General features: G+C 43.1%; 2 protein-coding genes across 4 annotated transcripts in view; one reads left to right on the forward strand and one right to left on the reverse strand.

Moving 5' to 3' along the window:
• Window positions 1–2279: 2279 nt before the first annotated feature.
• On the reverse strand, window positions 2280–8121 carry LOC140466592 (ankyrin repeat domain-containing protein 66). The gene is made up of 3 exons (XM_072562047.1): window positions 7974–8121; window positions 4628–4856; window positions 2280–4163 (listed from the first exon to the last, which is right to left on the reverse strand). Exons 1-3 carry the CDS (start codon window positions 8110–8112, stop codon window positions 3902–3904), a joined length of 630 nt encoding a protein of 209 aa, XP_072418148.1. The 5' UTR covers window positions 8113–8121; the 3' UTR covers window positions 2280–3901.
• Window positions 8122–8275: 154 nt separating this feature from the next.
• Window positions 8276–17359, forward strand: part of pla2g7 (phospholipase A2, group VII (platelet-activating factor acetylhydrolase, plasma)) — an 89785-nt gene continuing 80701 nt past the window's right edge. The window contains exons 1-2 of one of the 3 annotated variants that reach the window (XM_072562031.1): window positions 8276–8349; window positions 16090–16355. The gene's annotated coding sequence lies outside the window, so the exon portion shown is untranslated. The remainder of the gene's footprint in view (window positions 8350–16089; window positions 16356–17359) is intronic. The other 2 variants (XM_072562037.1, XM_072562039.1) reach the window with 2 other exon arrangements.

Consider the following 17359-nt stretch of genomic DNA (forward strand, 5'->3'; position numbering starts at 1 on the left):
TCTTTCAGAGGTAGTGAATTAGTGCAATTCTTCGTGGCAGAGAGCTGTTAAGGCTGGGTTATTTCGTACATTAAAGACAGAGAGCGCGATTTTTAATCAGTAAGCGATTCAAGAGTTCTAGGGAATTGCAGGGAAGTGGACTTGAGAATGAATGGATCAGCCATGACCTCTTAAATGGCGCAGCCAACTCCATGGGCTGAATAACCTACTCTACTCCGAGGTCGTAGTATCCCAGTTAGATTTTTATTTAAAGTGTAGGTTAAACATTTACAAAATCATTACATCTGTAACAATCTTGACTAATTTAAGATTGGCCTCAAGTGATGTATTCATTACATAGTGCCTTAAACTCTGACATTGCACAAATAGTTGGTCTGATATAAGAGTAGGAAACTCTGATAGTCTTGGATTGATTGATTCAACTTTACACTGGGGCAATAAATGTGTGTGCTGTCTAACAAGTGATGGTACACCTGAACAGACTGATTTATTTTCACCACCACAGATTTACATTTCAGGCTGCATGTGTAGGAAGCAAATGCAAACCCATACCACTAAATGTAGATTAACTGATTTGTTATTTCATGGTTTATTGGCTCTTGTTAACTACTTTGTCAGCAAATCAAACCACCTTACCATGCTTAGAATAATCATGACAAAACTGGTAGTATATTCACCAAAAACAGTGACTGCAAACCAACTCAAAAGTTGAAATGCTTTTGAATGGCCTGACAACTATGATCGGATACTGTAAAAAGGAGAGTTCTTTCTCTGTATCTATCAATGAAGAATGTTTACCATATAGAGTCAAGATGACCTACCTATCAAGTAAGAGTAAATAAATAAAGATACTTTCTAATCTCATAGTTTAATTACAACTATGTTTAGAAATGGCTGTTAGTGTTTATAATTAATACCTTTACATAGCAGGCACAACAAATTTAATGGCTCTAATCATAAATAAGTAAACTAGAGTGTGACATAATAGGTGGGTTCACAGGCAGGTGGATGGAGCAACAGAGGTCAGGGGTAGTCAGGCCAGGATGCTATTCCAGGTAGTCAGGGTTAGTCAGTTGTGGTAGGGAATAGTTGGGGCGTGTGGTATTGGTTAGGGAATTGGTTTGAAAAGTGACTGGTGTTTTCAGTGGAGCAGTTTTGTGGTTGAAGCCTGTAGCCTGATGGCAGTCAGAACATCAGAATGATAAGTGGGAGATCAGTGTGAATTTAGGGTTACCAGTTTTGGAGTTACCAGGAGTTATTGGTTTTTTAAAAATAGAATTTCCTGAGTAACTATCCAGAAAAGTCCAACAGGCCTGTCCCAAATCCCTGACTTGGGCTCAGAGAATTTTGTGGAGGGTCAGAGAGTGCAAGGGACTTTCCCAACATGTTCTAACTTCCTGAGCAATTTGCACATAGGTCATCACATCAGTACTTCCAGAGGGCACTGACTTGTATCTCTGGTCCCATAACCAGTCTCCAAGAATCTGCAGACTAGAAAATTTGAGTTGATATTTTGGAGGATAATCTCAAATTGTTTGAAATGGTATTTGACATTCAATAGTTTGTGGTTTAGTACAGAGAACATTCTTTTGATATGTTAATAATGTTCTCTCTGACAATGAAATCCTTTGCAGTAATATGAATATTTCCATTGAGAACTTCAGAGTTGTTTGCATTGCAATTACAGGCTGTACAATTTTCGAGTTTTAACAATTATGAGGTAACAAAATTTTAAAAGTTGATTTGTATTGAATACATGTATTGAAAATGTCACCATAAATTATTAACTTAATCAAGTTGATCAAATAATTTTCTGCAGTAACAGTTAGCAACCTGCATTAGTTGAAGCATGGGATTCAAGCAACACTGATTCATCCACAAGGATTTCACAGTTTAATTGTCGAAAGAAAAGAATAGACTGTGCTAAGGACCCACAAGCAGTTTTAAAAAGCAACTCAGGATACCTCGCTCACTCAACCTTTCAACTAATCAACTCCTCTAGCTACCTCTGCAGACAAACTTCAAAACTGATCATAAGCTTAAAATCACAATATACTATGTCAAAAGTTTGTATCACCATGTGAAAGTAAACTGGCTTTAATATAATCTATTGTTCACGGACATAGTAAGATCACCAGCAACTTTTCTGCATCTGTTTTAATGAGTTCACCAAACAGTAGGGCTGCGTAAAATTAAAACCAAGTTACAAAGAGAGAAACAAAGTGTAAACAAAATAATTTAGCAGAAAATGCAAAACATAAAGATTTGGAAAGTAAGTCTCACTCTTAATGGTACATTTATTTCATTGTTTTGTGAATCAACTAATTAGAATAAAATTACAACAAAAATCTTCCCGTTTCTAAAACTGGAAAGTAAATAGTACATAATCAAATGATTTATAAAACCAAATGTCTACATGTTAAATATACAATTTCTGAAATATATTAAGCTTCTCAGAGGAAAAGAACCATCAAATAACCACTGATCACAGGCAACACTATCAGAACACAGGAACAGGCATTTTCAGTTATAACTATAAAATTTAAATTGAGTTTGTAAAAAAAAATAAAAAATTTCATCAGTAATTCAAACATTTTTCATTATTAATCTTCCAATCATAAAGAGTTTAAAAAACCAACAGAATACTTGAACAGTCAGTGATGACTCTAAAACAAATAAATTCGAGTTACATTGTATAAGGGATATGATTGCATAACAATATAGAGTACTGGAGTACCAACTGACATTGAAAAGCATACATGATGTTTCACACTACTAAGTGGTCAATCTAAGTACAGAAATCAGTACTTTTGGGATGTTAATTAAAATATCATGCTATGCAGCAACAGCTTGCATTGTTTCTGACAAGAATCACCATAACTTGCATAAGAGGGATATGAACTTGTGAATTGCAGATAATGAGTCAGTGTTAGCAAGGTTGTATTTTGAGAGATTGATGGGGATCTCACCCACCAGTGGGAGAAAAAATACAGTGGGAATCCCCTCTCAGTTCCATGATGGAAATCCAACAAAATCAATGGTCTTTTAGACAGTTAAGTGGCCACCTTTCGGCCCACCACAATTGAGGTACTTGATGGTAAATGTCTTGCCCACTGAGAGCTACTGGTCAATCAGAGGACAGGATACGGGTCACTGGCTGGAATTTTGGCAAGAGCAGGGGTTTAAATTTCATTGATGTATTCACACACCAAGGTAATAATTGGTACCACAACCAAGCAGAGAGCCTAAACACAAGCAATCTCTTAGGAGGGCAATCTCAACAATGTTAACACACGAAGATATGGATGCATAGATACATCTGAATAGGGATCCAAAAGATGACGGATGCACTAACTCAGTGGAATTTTTATCAAGTGTTGTGCAGGTTTCAAGAGGAAATTGTTTTCAAACATGAAGCCTGAAATTTCAGTTACATCAATATCAAGTGACTTTGGGCCACATTCTTGGATGTAAATAAATCTAATGAAGTGCATTATTTGACAAAAACCTAGAAAACATACACAAGTTAGGTTTTTTTGAGAGGTGGTAAAAGTAGGCAAATAAGTAGAGAACTTGGAATATCTTTGAAGTGGCAATCAATGAAGTATTGATGTTTCAATGTTAATGCACTGTAAATTTCCTCAAAACAACTGGTGCAATGTCATTCTTACTCCACAGTTATAGAAAGTTTTGTGCAATACAACAAACTAAAGGCAGATATACACCACACAATGATATTCCTATAACAAAACAGGTGCCTTTCTGCAGTGTGCAAAACTACATCGATCAAGTTTAGTTGGCTGCTTGTTCTGTACTCACACCAGAAGAAACTAGCGGTTTAAATGACCTTGGGTAATCCTGCTGAACTGGTCACTAGTTGTACTTGACCTGGAGCTAGATCTTACCTTTCCTTTTTTTTTCTACAAGCCCTATTAATATTTGATAACTTTCCTTTAGGAGTCGCTGTCTTAGGTCTCACTGTACAAGTGCAGCCTTTGTGCTTTTGTTGAACGCCAAATACATTGTTACACTTATTCTGGGAAGCTGCTCTCATTTCAGCCAGTTGTTCTTCTTTCTGGATTTCCCACTCTTCATCTGTGTCATCTAATACAATATCTGTCGTTTCAGCAACTCTCCTGTAATTGGAGCACTCTTGCTCAGCTCTGCAAATAAACAGAAATTAGTTTATGTGCTATAACACATTTCAGAATAACAAATGCTCTCAATTTTTCTAATTTTACAATTTATTTCAAAAATTGTTACTCTCAAGCTTAATTATGTTCACCATTTAAGTATTGTTTAAAAATCTTAGCCTCAAAATTTGACTTCCTTGTACTTTTTTTTAAGTCGAATCCCATCCTTGCCATCCCCACCCCAACCCCCACCTGTCTCGCTCCACTCCCAGTTACTACCAGTATAAATTCCAAGGTCCACGTTCATTCTAAATTTAGCTTATGTCATTAACGTGATTGGGAAATTTGATCACTGGATTCATATAGGTTAATCAAAATGTTTTATAAAATGTTTCCCAATCTTTCATCATTATCTATTTGAGTTCAAGAACGGTGTAATAACCATTATTACAGAAATAACAAACTATCGACAATATTTATATGCCACCACTTACACTTCAAGGAATTTAACGCAGTCTTTCTGCCCATATATATCTGCAATCCTTTTAGGGGTGTCCCCATAGAGATCTGCTTTGTCAATAGGAGCGTGTAGAGAATGCAGCATTCGAAGGACAGATAATTTTCCATATTCTGCAGCAAAATGAGCCGCAGTCCATCCAGTCTCAGTTCTTAAGCAAGATCGAGATCCATTTGTGATAAGAAGTTTAACCATGTCTGGTTTTCCTGTCCGTGAAACAAAATAAGATAGTCACATTAAAGGTTAAACATGATTTACATAAAACTTAGTTAAATTCTCCAGTTACATGCACAGCTCTGTTTGAAACTTTACAACTGAAAAAATAGCTCCATTTAATTGAATTGATCTAGGCAATTTAAGTTTTGACTATCCTTTCAGGTTCCTGGCAAAAATCATTCTTTGGAATATCAATAGATTTCTGCATTTTTTTTCCTTATTTAAAATGGCCATCTCTATTAAGTGCTTGCCCTTTTTTGCATAAACTGGGACAACTCTCCATGGGACTTATTCAAAATACTTTTAAATTAATAAGTTGGTCAGAATGACCAAAATGCTGGATTTTTGTGTGACCCTAAAAAATCATTTCAGGTACAGAAACAGTGTAGTATTACATGATGTGCAATTTGGCAAGTACACATGAATCAAAAGCAGAAGTGGAGAAACAAGGAAGGTGGTTAGAAAAAGATACAGAGATCAAAAAATACGTGACAAGAGGACAGTTTAGTGGCTAACTTTGTTACTACAATAATGTTATTTACATATTTTCTGATCAACCTGTTCAGAGATGTTATTACACCCCTCTGGAGCAGGTGGGACTTGAACAGGCTTCCTGACCTAGAGGTAAGAACACTACCATCGCACCACATATCTTAGCCTACAACAAATTTGTAACTTTAGTTGAAGTTGCAAGCAAGACATCTGACCCCTAAAAAAATTAAAGCCACACCATTAATAGCACATACTAATTTTGTTTCAGCTTTATCTTAAACAATAGCCTGGATGTTGGACTTTATTCAAAAGGAGTGAAGAGTTCATGTAGGAAAGCCATGCTACAACTTTACAGGGCACTGGTGAAGCCATATCCAGAGTATTGTGTTCAATGTAAGGAGTATACCTGCAGAGAGAAGGTTCACTAGGGGGATTCCTGGGCTGAGATTAGAAAAATGAATTTTTGAAACATAAGATTTTGAGGAGGCTTGAAGAATAAATGCAGAAAGGATGTTTCAACCTGTGGGGAAATATAGAATAGTTTAACCATAAAAGTTGAAGATAATGCCAATAACTAATCTTAGGAATTCTCTTGGAGAGCAATGGATGTTGGGTCATTGAATATATTCAAGATTGAGTTTGACATCACATCCTCCAACCTTGAAATTAGAAAAATATAGAGATAGAAAAATACATGTCTAGAGGATCAGCCGAGTGGCTAACTTTGCTAACACAATAATGGTATTTATATATTTTCTTTAACTTACAGGAAATCATGGGGTGGGGGCGGACTGACAGGAAAATGGAAGCACTTTCAAGAGAATTAAGGCCACAGTTAGATCCAACATAAAATTTATTAAATGGTGGAACAGTCTTGACAGACTGAATGGCCTACCCCTGCTCCTACTTTTTATGTCACCAGGTTATAGTCCAACAGGTTTATTTGAAATCACAAGCTTTTGGAGTGCTGCTCCTTCATTAGGTAAAGTGAAGAAAAACACAGAGGCACAGAATTTATAGACAGATTGATCAAAGGACTGTACAAATGGTGCGAGTGATGGGTCAACAAACTGACTAACAAGACTTTGCAGGTGATCAAAAGTGTCAGACAGTGTGAGTAACGTATCACCAGCTGAATAGCAAGTGATGTGATGACCGATGATCCAATTAATTGAAACAGAGAGGTAATTACAAAAAATAAAAAATGGTGCTAGAAACAAACTAAATGGCTGGAATAATATGATAGGTATGAGTTGCATGCCGAGGATCTAATCAAAGTAATAAACAATCAAAAACTGTACAAACTAATTAAGGTAGAGAGATCGTGACAAGTTACCAAGGTAATCATGTCAAAACAGGACAGGTAAGGAAGATTTTACAGATACAGAACAGTATGATGGGGTTACATGTAGTGTCACAACTCATAACATTTGTACATTAATTTGATTTCTTTGCCTGTGTGCTGTTCTTCACTTCACCTGAAATTTTCAAATAAACCTGTTGGACTATAACCTGGTATTTTGTGACTTCTGACCTTGTCCACCTTTCCAACACCAACACCTCCACATCGTGCCTTTTTTAAATGATTTTGGGATCTAATGAACTATCAGCATCCACTGTCATTACCCCTAATGTGAAAATTCAATATATTGGGTCTTCACAAATTAGAGTGGAGATCCTTGTACAATGTTAAAAAATTAAATTGAAATATCTCTCTGGACATTAATGTAATACTAAAGGGTTAAACTGCACTGAGTGAACATTCTGGAAGTGGGTGGAGATGCAGGAATGCGGATGACTCCTACCACATTTAGACAGTCATTTGTTACTATTCCCCCTACTATTATCAAATTAAATTATCATTCAATTTCTTCCATTCAGAAGTACTTTCACAGCCATCCTCCGAAGCTAGGTAAATCACACATACCATGTCTTGGGGAATCACTGAATCAGAAAACCGTCTGCATAATGATTCCCCAGAATTTGGGCAGTGACATTTACATTATCTCTGCGGATGACCTCATCCTGCCATTGTACCTGGGGCAACATGTGTTTGTGAGGGAGTGGCTGGGGGTTGTATTGAGTGGCGTGCGACTGAGAGAGAGTGCCCAGAGTATCTGTGAGGATGACCCACCAACCTGTATGAAGGGGATGGGCTTTCTTTGTCCAGGGCCTCACTTAGACTTGGCTTTGCCTGCCTGCCTGTGAAGAGGGTCACTTAGCTTTAATAAGCTTTAACTGTTTCCAGAAGTTGGTGTGTGCAAATTGCAACTCATGTATGAAACCTAGTGAAAAGAACCCAACACTTAAGTTGCAACTTTTCACTAAACGATCTAAATGATTGTGCTGTGACCACCCTCACCCTCATGATATCAGTGAGAACATCCATTTCTTCACCTTGTTCATTTCGGTGTATCTGGGTTTTTAATGGCAATGCAAAGTTTGATGAACTGAACTCAAACAAAAGTATAATTAATGTTTTTAATCATGGAGTGGGGGGGGGGGGGGAACAGGTGCAGGGTGAAGGGGTGAGAGAGATGTGAGGGGTGAGAGAGATGTGAGGTGCGGTCGGACCCCTGGCAGCCCCTCCCCCGCCCGGGCTGGGGCGCCCTGACCTTGCACCGCCGCCCAGTGCAGCGCCGTCCTCTGGCTCCAGTGAGGGTCCTTGCCGTTGGGGTCGCACGTGCCGCCGCGCAGAATCTCCTCCACCAGCTCCGTGTTCCCGGCCGCTGCCGCCGCGTGCAACTCGCTCATCGCCGCGTCTCCCCGGCAACCGGCCTGGTGCGCACGCGCGGCCCCATTCCCCCCCCCCGTCCGAGCCGGCGTACTGCGCACGCGCAGCCCCATGGCCCCCGTCCGAGCCGGCGCACTGCGCACGCGCGTCCCCATGCCCCCAACCGAGCCGGCGCACTGCGCACGCGCAGGGGCTGGAGCCGGCTTCGTGCGGTCCTGTAAGAGAGGTTCAGTGGCTCCAATGGAGTGTGTTTGAAGGCAAGTGCTTCCCCTCAATACCATCCCCTCCCCCTGTTCTGCACAAGTCACTTGGCCCGTTTATTCATATTAACTTTTCGACAGCTGTAAGTTAGCCTCTTGTCTGTAGTTCAATCTGTTTGGTCCTCCCTACACTGGGGAGACACAGCACAGACAGGGTTAAAAATCACACAACACCAGGTTATAGTCTAACAGGTTTATTTGGAAGCACTAACTTTCAGAGAGCTGCTCCTTTATCAGGTGGTTGTGGAGTATAAGATCGTAAGACATAGAATTTATAGCAAAAGTTTACAGTGTGATGTAACTGAAATTATATATTGAAAAAGACCTGGGTTGTTTGTTAAATCTCTCATCTTTTGGAATGACCATGTTGGTTTCAGTTCTTTCATATGTAAATCCCAGAACTTTTTTGAAGTTACATTTTCAAGTGAACTTTAACAATAGGTGCAATGTTGGCCCAGATAATGCGTCGAAGGTGTATGGTGCCATGTGTGAGGCTGTCTGTGCCCCAATGTTCAGACTGATTCTAATCTTAAAAAGGGATTTATAGAATCTCACATGGATTCGTGCAGTTTTTTGAGCAAACACAAATGTAATCCTGAAATTACAAATTCATCCCACAAATTTGTGTGTGTGTGTATGGGGGTGGGTGTGAGTGTCTGTGAGAGAATGTGTGTGAGTGTAAAGGGGTATACGTCTGTGAGAGGGTGCATGAGTGTGTGGGACTCATCACCTGCCAGTTCCGATGTGCCACAGCGAGAAATCGTAATGACCTCCTCAGGAGACAGACACGAGCGGCAACCAACCTTTGTTGTCCAGAACTTCAGAGGAACCGAAAAGCTATAGCATTTTCTTTGCAGCCTGCAACACATTGTTATGGGAAAAATCATCAGTCTCGGAGTCAGAGTTAGGGTTCAGAAACGGTTTATTGTACAAGGAAACACCGGAGCTCCAGGGAGAGAAAGACACCGACAGCACAGTGGTCAGCTGCAATTCTTCTCTCGACCCGGAGCACATGTCAAGATGCTTTTATACATCTTGTGATGCAATAGGTCAGTGATGAGATTATTGCCTTTGTAGCATGATTTATTTATAGTAATCATTGCAGAATCATTGATTGTTTCGATATAGTTCCAGCACAGCCTCTGTTAATTTCAGCATGGTGTTTTGTTAGTTTCAATGCAGACATTTGTCAGTTTCAATATCTACGTGGAAGTCCATTGGTGCAGTATTGGGCACTAATCACTCTTCCTGTGAAGGATAATTAGCAATTCGTATTGAGTCTGTATCAAGCTGTTAGCATTTCTATCAAAGGTGTTGGCTAAACCCAGACACTTCGGCGGACAGTGTAGGTTACTCATGTATTCTCTTACCCCACCCATCTTAAACTAATCAACCTAGTTGTGAGTGTATTGTGTTGGCATTCTGGTGGCCCAAGGCAATGTCTGTGTTTGCTCTGCTGTCTCTCTCCATATTGTGGTCTGGCAGCCATCTTATGTGTCAAGTGGCCAACTGATGGCTCAGCGGCCGTCTTATGTGTCCGTGTGCCTAGTGTCCCCCTGCCCAGTGCCATCTCCCACTTCACTCCCCCCTTTGTGGTCAAGGAGGTGACTTTGGAGATCTCCTGCAGACCATAGAGGTAGTCATCTCTAGGACTTCCTGCTCTTGAGGGGTATCATGGAGTGCCAGTTTCATTGGGGGGCTCTTCCTTGGTGACACTCACTGCTAGTACAGTTCTCGTCAGTAGCGCCTTACAGCAGAGTTTTAAACACCCAAGGCCCACACAGAATACCAGCATGAATGCAATGAGGAGAACTATCACGTGTGCCAAATAGTGTCTTTAAGATTTACCTATCAACCAATTTAACCAGCTGTCTGTAATTGTGGATCCCTGTTGAAAATTATCTTACTGGTCCCGGATATTCTCAATAGCTTCTGTAATGTTATAAGAGGCATCAATAACATGGGTGATACAATTGTCACCAATAATTGTACAAACTTCCCCCTTGCTGTGCTAATTGATAATCCACCGTGTAACATGTCTGCTGTGTGTAGAGTCTGAGTTCAGCCAGCTCTGTATTAATTGCCACCAGAGCTTTTGAGGTACTATTGCCTAAGATAGTCAGGCTACATACAAGATAATTTTGGTTTTTAGCGCTAACAACGTCTGCTGCGCACACACCCCAAAGATAGAGACCCCAGGAATCCATATCCCACTGATGACACCAAAGTGGTGGGGACCTGTCAGTCAGCACAGAACTCCTGACTAATGGAGCAGGTCACTATCCTTCTCTGAACATGTCTCCCACTGGGGCATGGTACAGTAAGGGGTGCAATTGTCCCAACTGCAAACAGGTTTGGGAGGTCTGGGGTGCCTGTCGTGTAAGTCCCCTTAAATAGGAAAACAAATCCCTTCGGTGCTCAGTAACATACATTGTCCTGTCCTTCTGTCTGTCTATCCACCCCTGTCGTCCCTGATCCCCTGGCTGGCCCTGTGAGCCTGTGAGTATCGAATGGGATGTCCATGTGGCAGAGCTGACATGGGTGCCATTGGCCATTGCACTGACCACATATGAGTTGTCTGCCCGTGGTCACATTCAAGCATGCTTGCTCACTGCAAGTGCAGGTAAACTGTCCCCTGGTGACTGTACAGCACTGATAAATGCATTGAGTCTGGACGCATGAGTCGTTATTGGCAACCAGAGTATAAATGCATCCCCATCCCTGTCCTGTGAAACAGAGTGGGTAATTACCGGGTTTTAGATGGGTCTTCCCTTCCCTAGGCTGGGGGGCCCAGCCCCATGGGCCGATGGTCCAATCAAGCTGTACCCATTTACCTGGAGCCCCCACTTGTATTTCCCTATCTGCTGTTTACACACTGCTCCTGAGGTGTCCACCATATACAGGTTGCGATGGGTCCACACCGGGGAGGCCACAAATAGGGATTTAACTGATCGCGCCAACGAGTAGCAGACAGTTCGGTTCCCATGTAAGCTTAGGTGGGTTTTATAGAAGAGGTTCTCCTCAAATCCTGACATGCTCCCGACAGACGTGACACCTAAACACAGTGAAATACATATAGATATATACATTTTGCAGTTAAAATAAAGTTGTCAGTCAAAGTCTTTGCTTGTGTCAGGAGGTGCAGTCATACTTCTATGTGGTTTGTTCTGTTGTGTTTTCAGTACTCCCCCCTGGATGACTGTCTTGTCCGGCATTCCTGTTTGCACCTGGGGAATGGTCAGTGACATTAGTTTGGTCACAGGAGTCTTTAAACAGTTTAAGTTGGGTCCAATGCTTCCATGTGCCTTTTCCTTTCATATCTATGCAGGCCCGGGTGTCCCCATTTATTACCACGTCGTATGGCCCATTCTATTTTGGGGCAAAGCCTGGTTTGTCAGGCAATGCTTGCACTAGGATGCAGCTTCCTGCTGCTGGGACCTCAGGAAAGGTTTTGAGTTCCCCTGCCTTGTCCTTTTTGTCTTGTTTATCAATTACAGATTTACGCATCCCTTTCAATTGGGCGCTTAATTCTATCACATACTGTTGAATTTTGTCTTTTAGTGGACCCACATCGGTGCCACCTGTGATTATTGTCTGTGGCAATTGCATTGCTCGCCCAGTCATTAATTCATTTGGTGTTGGCCCGGTTGCCTGATTTGTGGTGGCTCTTAATTTCATTAGTATGGCTGGCAGCACCTCAGCCCATGTTCAGCCTGAGGTTTGCATAGCCTTAGCTGAAGTATTTTTAAGTGTTCTGTTCATTCTCTCCACCATCCCTGAGTTCTGGGGATGATAGGGAATGAGAAATTTTTGTCTAATGTCGAGTAATTTGTAGACAGTCTTTGTGACTTTACCTGTAAAATGTGTCCCTTGGTTGGAGTTGATCTGGAGGGTATCCCCCACCTAGATATTACCTCCTCTGCTAATATTCTGGCCGCAGTGGTTGCAGTGCAGCTTTTGGCTGGGAATGCTTCTACCCACAGGGTGAATTGGTCTATGATGACCAGGCGATACGTTTTCCCACGGGAGGGTGGTAGTGGCCCTGCAAAATCCACCTGAAGGGTCCCCTAGATCTGGGCTGGTGTCCCATCATAACTCTTATGGGTCTCCCTGGGTTATGTTGTGCACAAACCATACATCAATGGCAGTACTTGGCCACGTCTCTTCCCATTCCCTTCCACCACCACTCTTTCTCTCTCTCTACCTGTATGGGAGAGCCTGTTCAAGTAGTTCAAGCAGTGTGTTCTGTATACATGCTGGTGCTACCACCTTGTCTATTTGCCTCAGACACCATCCTCCCCTTTGAATGCCTCCTGCAGTTTCCATTGTGCTCTTTCTTGCTGCGGGATGTCCTCCTGTAGCTGCTGAATTTGGATAGCGTCTTTTGCTCATTACAGTCTCATTAATGGCTTCTTGCTCTAGGGCTTTCTGAGCTGTTCGGTCTGCTACCTGGTTCCTTTGAATTTTAGCCAATTTGGGTTCTCTTTTGCTGGCTCCTTTTGATGGGCTTTTGCTTTTATTACAGCAGCCTCTTTTGGTTGTTCACTGGCTCGCAATAGTGCCTGAATGTTTAATTGGTGTCTGATAGGGGATCCACCCTCTTCTACTCCATGCCACCAGGTAGTCATGGACTGCAGCAAAGGCATATCCCTGTCTCACTAGTCCTTTCACTATCTCCACAACTGTTTTTCTTTTGCTTCGGGTTTTATTGGGTATTGCTGTTGGGGCTTATTCTCCGGTCCGGGAACCCTTATCGGGTCTATGTTAACTAAACCTGTATCTAACTTTGTTTCTGCCCATGCTCCGGGGACAGAGGCACAGATGGCTCTGAATCCCCCCTTTTCTAGGTTCCAGTCCCTACTGGGGACTGTAGCCACTTTAATAGTTTCAAGGTGACTTGTAAGTTTCCCAATCTCAGTCTTCCAACCATCCTGTCTGGGCTTAGATCAACTTCCCTTTTGTACAATTGATTAGAACATTATATTCTTTCATGAGATCATTACCTATTATGGTGCCCCCGTTAATTTGGTATACATAGAGTTTCATGGGGATATATATATATTGTTTATTTCTACGAGGGTAGTTTCGCTTAGGTAAGCTGGTGTTTTATCCCCTCCTGCCCCAGTTAAGTGAATCATTTTAATTGTGTGGGGTAAGTGTAAGTTTGTGATAGATACGGCCACTCCTGTGTCTACTAGCATTTCACATTTCCTCTCTCCTATTGCTGCGGGCACGGTGGCTCAATGGTTAGCACTGCTGCCTCACAGCACCAGGGTCCCAGGTTTGATTCCAGCCTCGGGCAACATTCTCCCCGTGTCTGCGTGGGTTTTCTCTGGGTGCTCCGGTTTCCTCCCACAATCCAAAGATGTGTAGGTTAAGTGAATTGGCTATACTAAATTGCCCATAATGCTAGGTGCTAGTCAGAAGGAAGTGGGTCTGGGTAGGTTACTCTTCGGAGGGTCGGTGTGGGCTGGTTGGGCCAAAGGGCTTGTTTCCGCACTGTAGGGAATCTAATCTAAATTCTCCCTCTCCCTTACCCTCACGAATGAGGGCAGCTGGTTGTCAGCTCTGCTAACCTTGGGACTCCTGTGATTCCATAGTGTTCTGGGTGGTATTTGAGGGTGTCTCATGCTTTTCCCAGCTTCTATGTGTCCTGTACTTTTGCAGTGGCTGCAGTATTTTACATTGTTCCCAGGTCCATCTCCTGCTCGTGGGAACCCTATATTCTCTAGCAAAGTGTCGCTGCCGGCCACAATTGTGGCAGGATTGTTTCATTCTATTCTCACCTCCATTCCAGTCGGCTGCTTTGTTAGGTCTTGCCTTTATTGCAGGAGCTTTTCACTCAACTGGGCCATCATAATCCTGGGACGTTATTACTCCCATTTTCAGGACGGCTTGGAGGACACTAGAGAGCTCATCTTTAAAAGCTTGGATGAATGCCCAGTCCCCTCCCCCAATCTGGGTTTGCTTGCCCTGAGCATTCCTGATAGATCCCAAATAATCGCCCCCCCATATTCAGAGGCTCCTTCTCCTTTAACTTGTGTAGTGGTCATGATCTTGCTGCAGTTCTTGGGAGCATTTCCTAGCACCATCTGGATTTCTTCATTAAAGTTGGTGAAGAGAGCCTGCTGGGCATCGATATCAGCTGTGAGGGCAACGGCACGTGTCCACCTTCCTCCCCAAAAGTCTCGGGCTGTTGTGGCGTCAGGTCCACCAGCTACCTGCCTCCACTTGTCCGCGGGGCAAGCTGCGCAGACCAGCTGGTGTATGTCCCTCAGGTGTAGTTGGTGCCCTACACTATCTACCTCTTCCCAGAGCCAGGTGTTTGCACTCTGGGGCTATAATTTGCCCAGGGAGGCCATAATTTGCTGCCTCTCCCCTGGGGCGAAGGGTTTATAATTTGCTTTGGGTTGTGATTCTGTCCCTCTTCTGGTAACGGGCTCTAAGTTATATTCTTGCACAGTTCATCCAACAGAGGGAGCAGTTGGTCCCTGTTGGACGGTTTCGTAGGAGGAGAGTGTGTCAATTTCTCTCTCCTCTTCTATTCTTTCTAAAGTTAATTCTAGATCCTTTATCCTACTCTCCAGCACCTTAACTTGTTCCTGGTCCTTTCTCCACCTACTTGTGGTGGCACTCACTTGTTCAATTAGGCTGGCTAATTGATATACTAACGTTACCCCTATCTTTTTAGTTTTATTCCGTTTCTGTTTATCTATCCAAACCTTCTGTTGTGCTAATGTCTGGGATGGGTGCCAACCACTTTTCTTCATTTGCTCTGTCAACCCTTGTCTGTCTGCCTTGTATTTCTCAATAATGGAACCTGCAGTATCCCCTTTAAAACCTTGATCTGCTATTTAGCAGATTGTGTACCCCTGGATACCACCAACAGTAAAGTGTTCCTAACCAGTGGGGGTGTCTCTACTCCCTGGCCAATAATACTGTCCCAGCACCGTCTGTACAGCCGGAGCAGCCTCCTAGCAAGGTGTGCTCTGTACTGGTGGGACTTCTTTACCCTCCCAGCCACCACTACTAGTCGGTACCTACCGGTCGGCTGGGAATGCCGGCTCAGTAGGGTGTGCTCTTTACCAGTGGGACTTCTCTACCCTCCCAGCCACCTTTACTGACCCAACTCCTCCCAACAGGGCCAGAAACCTACCTCTAGCCCAGTGTGCTCTCTACTGGTGGGATTCTTTGCCCTCCCGGCCACCGCCACTATTTAAGCTCAGTCATTCTACCATGGACTGACAGGGTATCATGGTTACTCACAGTGTCCACGCTTCCCACCTTGGTAACGTGCGCTCCACTGAGGTTTGGCTCTTGGTCAGAGTGATCACGTCCTCTTCCTCACCACATTGGAAATTACAAGTACAAACAGCACCCAACGTTTAACTTGAACTCTAACTGGACTCTCCGTTGTTCGCCCCTACAGAGTCCAATGTTACCCGACTTTGCCACTTGTGCTTCATAGCTTCTAGTGCCCTTGGCACCTCAATTCCCACTTCAAATCCCAATCTTCATGTGGGGAGCTATCCCTCTTAACAACCAGTTTAGGGCAGGGTTTTTGAGACAGGCACTACCTTGTCCTCTGGCTATTTCAGCACAACCAGCAGGTTTTTACAATAGTTAGTACAATTAAATAATTATTCTCCACAGACATGCACTTAAAATTGTTAATTCAGTACTGTAGCAAATCCGACATTACAATCAGTATACCAGTCTGACTCTTCCCGTTTGCAGGTACAAATTGGTTCTTATCCCGTTCCCCCGATTGTGGCCTTCAACCAGGGCACCAGTAATAAGTGCCCTCCTCGCTGCATCAATTGTTATGGGGAAAATCACCAGTCTCGGAGTTAGAGTCGGGGTTCAGCAACAGAGTTTACCATACAAGAAAATACAGGAGATCCGGGAAGAGAAAGACACCAACAGCACCGTGGTCAGCTGCGATTTTTCTCCTGACCCAGAGCATGTGTCAAGATACTTTTATACATCTTGTGATACAATAGGTTAGTGATGTGATTATTGTCTTTGTAACATGATTTGTTTATAGTAATCACTGCAGAATTGATGATAGTTTTGATACACTCATTGTCAGTTCCAGTGCAGCCTTTGTTAATTTCAGCACGATTTGTTGTTAGTTTCAATGCAGACATTGTCAGTTTCAGTGTCTGTGTGGAAGTCCATTGTTGCAGTAATGGGCGCTAATCGCTCTTCCTGAGAAGGTCGATTACTGCAGCCCTGGCTTTTAGCACTTTATATTGAGTCCATATCAAGCTGTTAACTTTTTTTTTATTTCAAAAATATACTTTATTCATAAATGATTTGATGGTCTGTACATTGGATCATGCCATACATATGTCCATATTTACAAACACAGATTCGACTTTATCCTTGTCCTTTACAATCCTGTGCATTTTTCAATCTTGTATATATACATATATTTGGCTGAGGCATCAGCAGAGCCCAAAAAAAAACGTCTGTATGGGCCCCCTGTTCTTCTTTAGGCAGGCCGATCTTACACGGTGGTCTTTCCCCACCGCACCTTGGCGGCAGCTGCCCCAAGCTTCAGCGCGTCCCTCAACACGTAGTCTTGGACCTTGGAATGTGCCAGTCTGCAGCACTCGGTCGGGGTCAACTCCTTCAGCTGGAAGATCAACAGGTTTCGGACCGCCCAGAGAGCGTTCTTCACCGAGTTGATGATCCTCCAGGCGCAGTTAATGTTCGTCTCGGTGTGAGTCCCGGGGAACAGGCCGTAGAGCACGGAGTCCCGCGTCACGGCGCTGCTCGGGACGAACCTCGACAAGCACCACTGCATTCCTCTCCAGACTTCCTCTGCATAGGCACATTCCAGAAGGAGGTGTGTGACAGTCTCGTCCCCCCCGCAGCTACTTCGAGGGCAGCGTGCGGTGCGGCAGAGAGTCCGGGCGTGCATAAAGGATCTCACAGGCAGAGCCCTTCTCACCACCAGCCAAGCCATGTCTTGGTGCTTGTTGGAAAGTTCTGGCGATGA

Source organism: Chiloscyllium punctatum, chromosome 3 (genome assembly GCF_047496795.1).
Source record: "Chiloscyllium punctatum isolate Juve2018m chromosome 3, sChiPun1.3, whole genome shotgun sequence".
NCBI classification, from domain to species: domain Eukaryota; kingdom Metazoa; phylum Chordata; class Chondrichthyes; order Orectolobiformes; family Hemiscylliidae; genus Chiloscyllium; species Chiloscyllium punctatum.

Coding starts and splice junctions, on each gene's coding strand:
- LOC140466592 (XM_072562047.1), bottom strand. CDS start 8,112: ATGAGCGAGTTGCACGCGGCGGCAGCGGCCGGGAACACGGAGCTGGTG. Junction 4,857..7,973: donor GCACTGGGCGGCGGTGCAAG/GTCAGGGCGCCC, acceptor TTTCACGGACAG/GAAAACCAGACATGGTTAAA. Junction 4,164..4,627: donor TGCGTTAAATTCCTTGAAGT/GTAAGTGGTGGC, acceptor GTTTATTTGCAG/AGCTGAGCAAGAGTGCTCCA.